Raw genomic sequence first — 8,026 nt, 5'->3', positions numbered from 1 at the left:
GGAAGTGGACGTGCAGCACTCTTGTCCTCCAGAGAGCCCAGGTTGGAGACTGTGTCTCTTCCCTTCCCAAACCTTCAGCTCATCAGCTCCTCATTTGTTTCAGCTGCGTGGGAAGATTGGCCATAGAGAGGTGGAGTTCCCGACCATACCAGCAGATGGAGCCATAGCTGTCTGGGTTTGCAGCCACCTCAGGGGGATGTAACGTCCCTCCAGGACACAGCCTCTCGTGACATCACACAAGGTACAAGGGTTCTCCTTTTTTCTTCCTCAACTTGATTTGGTTAAAACAAATTTCAATGGATTTAAAATATTAAATTAAATTAAAAATTAAATTAATAATTATAATAATATAACCTGTAGGGAACGCAATATATGGTCCATACTTGACATGTAGGTTTCTTACTCATGGGTGGCGCAAATTGGGATATGGGGAGGGGAATGCGTGACACAATCCATATATCTGTTTACCTGGGCTTGTTTGGGCATTTATTATTTGTTTTCCTCAACCATAATGTGAATATGTAGTAAACAAATAACAGACTTGAGTACTGCACACTAATGCACTAATCAATGTACCCATGTGATCATTGATGAGGGATGCTATTTATTTAAGAATTACTAAAAGTTGTAAAAGTTTGACATAGGACCTACAGTGGGGAAAAAAAGTATTTAGTCAGCCACCAATTGTGCAAGTTCTCCCACTTAAAAAGATGAGAGAGGCCTGTAATTTTCATCATAGGTACACGTCAACTATGACAGATAAAATTAGATTTTGTGAGATCACATTGTAGGATTTTTAATGAATTTATTTGCAAATTATGGTGGAAAATAAGTTTCTCAATACTTTGTTATATACCCTTTGTTGGCAATGACACAGGTCAAACGTTTTCTGTAAGTCTTCACAAGGTTTTCACACACTGTTGCTGGTATTTTGGCCCATTCCTCCATGCAGATCTCCTCTAGAGCAGTGATGTTTTGGGGCTGTCGCTGGGCAACACGGACTTGCAACTCCCTCCATAGATTTTCTATGGGGTTGAGATCTGGAGACTGGCTAGGCCACTCCAGGACCTTGAAATGCTTCTTACGAAGCCACTCCTTCGTTGCCCGGGCGGTGTGTTTGGGATCATTGTCATGCTGAAAGACCCAGCCACGTTTCATCTTCAATGCACTCGCTGATGGAAGGAGGTTTTCACTCAAAAAGATACATGGCCCCATTCATTCTTTCCTTTACACGGATCAGTCGTCCTGGTCCCTTTGCAGAAAAACAGCCCCAAAGCATGATGTTTCCACCCCCATGCTTCACAGTAGGTATGGTGTTCTTTGGATGCAACTCAGCATTCTTTGTCCTCCAAACACGACGAGTTGAGTTTTTACCAAAAAGTTATATTTTGGTTTCATCTGACCATATGACATTCTCCCAATCCTCTTCTGGATCATCCAAATGCACTCTAGCAAACTTCAGACGGGCCTGGACATGTACTGGCTTAAGCAGGGGGACACGACTGGCACTGCAGGATTTGAGTCCCTGGCGGCGTAGTGTGTTACTGATGGTAGGCTTTGTTACTTTGGTCCCAGCTCTCTGCAGGTCATTCACTAGGTCCCCCCGTGTGGTTCTGGGATTTTTGCTCACCGTTCTTGTGATCATTTTGACCCCACGGGGTGAGATCTTGCGTGGAGCCCCAGATCGAGGGAGATTATCAGTGGTCTTGTATGTCTTCCATTTCCTAATAATTGCTCCCACAGTTGATTTCTTCAAACCAAGCTGCTTACCTATTGCAGATTCAGTCTTCCCAGCCTGGTGCAGGTCTACAATTTTGTTTCTGGTGTCCTTTAACAGCTCTTTGGTATTGGCCATAGTGGAGTTTGGAGTGTGACTGTTTGAGGTTGTGGACAGGTGTCTTTTATACTGATAACAAGTTCAAACAGGTGCCATTAATACAGGTAACGAGTGGAGGACAGAGGAGCCTCTTAAAGAAGAAGTTACAGGTCTGTGAGAGCCAGAAATCTTGCTTGTTTGTAGGTGACCAAATACTTATTTTCCACCATAATTTGCAAATAAATTCATTAAAAATCCTACAATGTGATTTTCTGGAAAAAAATTTCTCAATTTGTCTGTCATAGTTGACGTGTACCTATGATGAAAATTACAGGCCTCTCTCATATTTTTAAGTGGGAGAACTTGCACAATTGGTGGCTGACTAAATACTTTTTTTCCCCACTGTACCACTAGTCCATACACACCGTATGAAAACACTTACATTTTACTTACCGATAATAAACAGTATGGAGACCACGTGCAACCTGAAAGACAAAGCGAGAGAGAGTCACATGCTTTGAAATCGTCTTCTAATAACCCATGGACTGACTTTATCCTGTATTTCCTTTATCCTATATGATGCATTATAAAGCCTATTAAGCATAGGGATTCAATTATACATACACCCCTTAGTTTTTAAACCTTTGTAAACATTTGAGTGAAGGAATGAAATGTTAGCGCATACCCCATGATCCGAAGAAACAAGGGACAAATTAAGTACAGCAGATAGTGAAGGAAAAGTCCCTCTCTTGATCTTCTTCTTCTTCTATGGCTTTTATATTGCGGTTGGCAACCAACTGTAAAGGTGCCTTACCGCCACCAACTGGACTGGAGTGTGGACCAGGGACAGGAAAGGTCTAAATCCTACCCATGAGTCCTGTCTCCCTAAGGAAACAAAATACGCAATGAAATATCACATCACGTGAAGGTTGCCTTAACAGTACAATTAAACTTGTCTCTTCAACACCATTATTCCTTGAATCTAATAATAATATATCTATTTCCCTCTCATAGTGCTGGCACTGAAATAGAACGTGTTCCACTGTCTCCATCTCCTCCCGAAGGTGATCACACTTCCCAGTTGGATGTTTTCCTACCAATTTCAATGTGTGTTTGAGACTTGTTTGTCCCAATCACAGCCTTGTTATTACACTTTCCCCCCTTCTCTCTTGACATGAGGACCTCCCTGCCCCCACCTTTTCCTGGATCTTATATAGGTGTCTTCCCTTTCCCTCCCTGTTCCACATTTGTTGCCATTTGTTTTTAACCACTGTTCTTATTAACCCCTTGGCTTCTGCTTTTCTTATTGGCATTTCCATTTCAACATTAGGATGTTTGAGAGCCTGCTTGGCAAGAACGTCCACCTCCTCATTCTCCTCTACTCCCACATGAGCTGGCACCCAGAGGAACCTCACAAATACCCCAATATGTGTCTCAATCTAAATAAGCACTGCAAAATCTCATACATGACATCTTGTCTGCTTTGTGACACAAATGATTTTAAGCTCATCAGTGCTGCACAGTAGTCAGAACAGATGACTACCCTGTCTGGCCTCACCTCTTCCACCCACCTGTCTGGCCTCACCTCCTCCACCCACCTGTCTGGCCTCACCTCCTCCACCCACCTGTCTGGCCTCACCTCCTCCACCCACCTGTCTGGCCTCACCTCTTCCACCCACTCTGCAGCCAATAGTATGGCCAGCAACTCCATTGTGTATACAGATACATGATCCGTTGCTCTTTTTGTCACTGCAACCTTAAACTGAGCAACACTAAAAGCTGCACCTATCCTCCCTGTTTTAGGGTCCTTAGATCCATCATCGATCCAAGGAATCTACTAAAATATGAAATGTTACAGGAGAAAATGACACTCTCCCTGTACTGCTGGTATAATGCCAACATGCAAGTTCTTTCCTGTTAAAGAGATTTAGCAAAAAGACATCGCAATTGGGGGTTCATCTCCTTTTATTATAAAATAACACATTCTGGAATGTATGATACATTGACTGGAACACATGGAACAATTGTCATTAGATGCTATAGCTGCCATCATTTCAATCAGATCAAAGGTCCTCTGTAGCTCAATTGGTAGAGCATGGCGCTTGTAACGCCAGGGTAGTGGGTTCGATCCCCGGGACCACCCATACATAAAAATGTATGCACGCATGACTGTAAGTCGCTTTGGATAAAAGCGTCTGCTAAATGGCATATTATTATTATATATTATTAAATACATTTTATTTATTAAGCCCAGTAAGAAAACTGCGGATGTAAAGGTGATTTACACAGTAACCTGAGCTAAACCCCTGAGAAAGTTGCAGCAAGCAAAAACTCCCTACAAGGAAGAAACCTTAAGAGGAACCAGATTTGGAGTAGAGGTACATATGACCATCTAGTGGTGTGACGTGAAACTCCCACTGTCCTATAGTGAGTGTGTCAACTGTATTGTGTTGAACTTTGTGTATAATGTATTGTAGTTCTGATTTTACAAAATTACTTTCCATGAAAATGGACTTTAGTCTAAAAGGCTGTCCTCCCTTTATGTTATTTCTTTGTAAACAAGCAATGATAGTTGCTCTGGCATAAAGCCTGTTGAGTGACCATGGACTGAAGGTCATTCTATTTTTCTGTTTTCTTATCCTTTTTGGTCTCCTGGTCAGACCACTTCCTGGATAACAGGAGCACCAATCCCAGCAGCATTAGCAGCAGGCTTTTAGGTCTCCTGCTCAGACCTCTTCTTGGATAACAGGAGCACCAATCCCAGCAGCATTAGTAGCAGGGGATACATCAACAATCTGCTCCTCTGCTCAGCAGGCATCACACAGCACACTGTGGAAGGGAGGAGAATAAAGGAGCACTAAACCTCAGTCACTGAAATAAGCAACATTTCCCTCTATATCGGACTAGTACTTTATCATGAACAGCAGTAGAGTATTGTGAACAACACTCACAGCTTGCTCTGGAGAAGGGCATGTTCAATGGGGGGTTGATGTGGTGGTGGAGCCAGCTGCAGTCAGCTTAGCTTCGCACAATAACATCACCTTCTCTGAGACCTGCAGCTCCCCCGAAACATTTTGTGCAAGTATGGTATCACATCTCGATGGACTGTGTTAGGTACATACTGCACCAGAAGAATAAAACACATGGATGATCAATAATCCAAAATATCCAATCGTAAAAAGAACTCTAAATAAAAGATCTGAAAACAACATTGTAGTCAAAGAACAAACCTTGGAAACCTGATATTTTACCTGGTGGTGGGTGGAGTGTGAGAGACTTGGTGAAACTCTGGTCCAGAACCCTCAGTTTCAGATCTGCTGTAACAGTCAGAGTGCTGTTCAACCTCAGGGTCACCTCACTCTCCAGCTCATAGCGCCCAGTGCTGTCCAACTCCATAGTGGTGTTACTGCCCATCACACCTCCCCACAGTACCTCTGGCTGGGGAAACCCCTGAGAGGCACGGAGAGTGACAACAAAGCCGTCACAAGTGGCTTGGACGGACATCCTGGGCTCATCATAAGGGGCTGTTTTGAAATATTATAAATACTTTTGTAGGTGCAGTTATCATTTAAACTACACAATATAGATGCAGCAACAATGGAACTTACCTGCCACTAGAAGTTGTAGATTTTCCTGGGTGCTTCCTTGTTCATCTGTCACATGACAGGTGTATTGGCCCTGGTCACTCGGCTGCACACCACTCAGTCTAAGTGAGGCATTTCCCACAGCGATTTGGTCTTCAAACAGATGAGTGCGTCCCTTGTAAACACCACTCTGTCTTTCCAGCTGATCTCTCCCATAGTAATAGCTGTGGACCACCTCTGATTCTCCACGCTGCCAGTTGACGAACAGGTGGTTGAGGTTCAGGTTTTTAGACGGAGGGAAAGAGCAGCTAAGGGTGATGTCACTGCCCGGAGCTGCCACTTCTCGGGGTTGTAGACTGGTTGTAGTTACCACTGATGATATCACTGATATGGAATAGGTAGAAAGAGAGAAGGATGATGTGGGAGAGAGAGTGGTATTGGTAATAATTACAGCAAATCAATCATTGTTCTAATATGTTATTGTATCCTTACTTCTTTGCTGTGTAACCATGAAAGGACGGAATGGATGAAAAGACACAATCCATACAGTGCCTATAGAAAGTCTACACCCGCTTGAACTTTTTTTCACATTTTATTGTGTTACAAAGTGGGAGTGAAATATATTTAAATTGTAATTTTTGGTCATTGATCTACACAAAATACTCCATAACGTAAAACTGAAAAGAAAATTTTACAAATGAATACAAATTTAATAACTAGAATAGTCATTGCATAAGTATTCACCCCCCTTTGTTTAGGCAAGCCTAAATTAGTTCAGAAGTAACATTTGGCTTAACAATTCACATAATTTATATGGACTCACTGTATGAAATAATAGGAGTTGACATGATTTTTGAATGACTACCCCTTCCTCTGTCCCACATACAGTACATAGAAAATCTGTAAGGTCCCTCAGTCAAGTATTACATTTCAAGCACAGATTCAACTACAAAGACCAGGGAGCTTTTTGAAAGCATCAAAGAAGGCCAGTGATTGGTAGATGGGTAACAATAACAAATCAGACATTTAATATATATTTAAGCATGGTCAAGTTAATAATTATGCTGTGGGTGATGTTTTAAACTAATCATACATATCAAAGATACAGTTGTTCTTCTGAACTGAGCTGCAGGACAGGAAGGAAACTGCTTATGGATGTTGTCCTCTGTAGCTCAATTGGTAGAGCATGGCGCTTGTAACGCCAGGGTAGTGGGTTCGATCCCCGGGACCACCCATACGTAAAAATGTATGCACACATGACTGTAAGTCGCTTTGGATAAAAGCGTCTGTTAAATGGCATATTATTATTATGTCACTGAAAAGAATAATACAAATATACAGAATAAAAGTATTCCAAAACATGCATATGTATGCAACAAGGCACTAATGTAATACTGCAACAACAAAAAAACACGGCAAAGAAATACACTCTTTGGCCTAAATGCATAGCCTTATGTTTGGGGCAAATCCAACACAACACATCACTGAGTAACTACCTCCTTATTTTCAAACATGGTAGTGGCTGCATCATCAATCAATCAAATGTATTTATAAAGCCCTTTTTACATCAGCAGATGTCACAAAGAGCTATACAGAAACCCAGCCTAAACCCCCAAACAGCAAGCAATGCAGATGTAGAAGCATAGTATGGGTATACTTGACATCATCAAAGACTGGAGAGTTTTTCAGGATGAAAAGAAACGTGATGGAGCTAAGCACAGGCAAAATCCTTGAGGAAAACCTGCTTCACACCAGACACTGGGAGAGGAATTCACCTTTCAGCAGGACAATAACCTACAACACAAAGCCAAATATAAACTGGAGTTCCTTACCAAGAAGACAGTGAATGTTCCTGAGTGGCCAAATTACAGTTTTGACTTAAATCTGCTCTTATGAGACTTACCCAAGAAGAGTCACAGCTGTAATGGCTGCCAAAGGTGTTTCTAACATGTATTGACTCAGGGGGTGAATACTTATCTAATCTAATGAAGGTACATTACTGTTCTATTTTTCATTCATCTTCAAAAACACGTTAGAATTTTCCTTCCACTTCGACATTAGAGTATTTCGTGTATATCATATATTTAAATACATTATAATCCCACTTTGTAACACAATAAAATGAAGAAATCCAAGGAGGGTGTAGACTTTCTATAAGCACATATGTTTACCCGGGCTTGTTTAACCATTTATTATTTGTTTTCATCAAATAGTGTTGAATATGTATTAAACAAATAAGACTTGAGGTCTGCACACTAATGCACTAATCAATGTACACCTGTGATCATTGATGAGGGATTCCATTTATTTAAGAATTACTAAAAGTTGTAAAAGTTTGACATAGGACCTACCACTAGTCCATACACACCATATGAAAACACTTCGAGTTTACTTACTGATAATAAACAGTATGGAGACCACGTGCAACCTGAAAGACAAAGCGAGAGAGATACACATGCTCTTTAAAATCGGCTTCTAATAATCCATGGACTCACTTTATCCTGTATTTCCTTTATCCTATATGATGCATTATAGAGCCTATTAACCATGGGGATTCAATTATACATACACCCCTTAGTTTCTAAACTTTGTTAAACATTTGAGTGAATGAATGAAACGTTAGCAC

At 41.3% G+C, this 8,026-nt stretch overlaps 1 protein-coding gene across 1 annotated transcript; it reads right to left on the bottom strand.

Annotated features, from left to right (window-relative positions):
- Window positions 1-3,998: 3,998 nt before the first annotated feature.
- On the bottom strand, window positions 3,999-7,823 carry LOC121556082 (CD276 antigen-like). The gene is made up of 4 exons (XM_045226239.1): window positions 7,797-7,823; window positions 5,425-5,784; window positions 5,068-5,340; window positions 3,999-4,645 (listed from the first exon to the last, which is right to left on the bottom strand). Coding segments are annotated over exons 1-4 (750 nt in total). The 5' UTR covers window positions 7,798-7,823; the 3' UTR covers window positions 3,999-4,529.
- Window positions 7,824-8,026: the final 203 nt, after the last annotated feature.

This window comes from Coregonus clupeaformis, chromosome 17 (assembly GCF_020615455.1).
Source record: "Coregonus clupeaformis isolate EN_2021a chromosome 17, ASM2061545v1, whole genome shotgun sequence".
Taxonomy (NCBI): Eukaryota; Metazoa; Chordata; class Actinopteri; order Salmoniformes; family Salmonidae; genus Coregonus; species Coregonus clupeaformis.
Note: the sequence above shows the minus strand (reverse complement) of the source record. Positions and strands in the feature narration are given on the sequence as shown.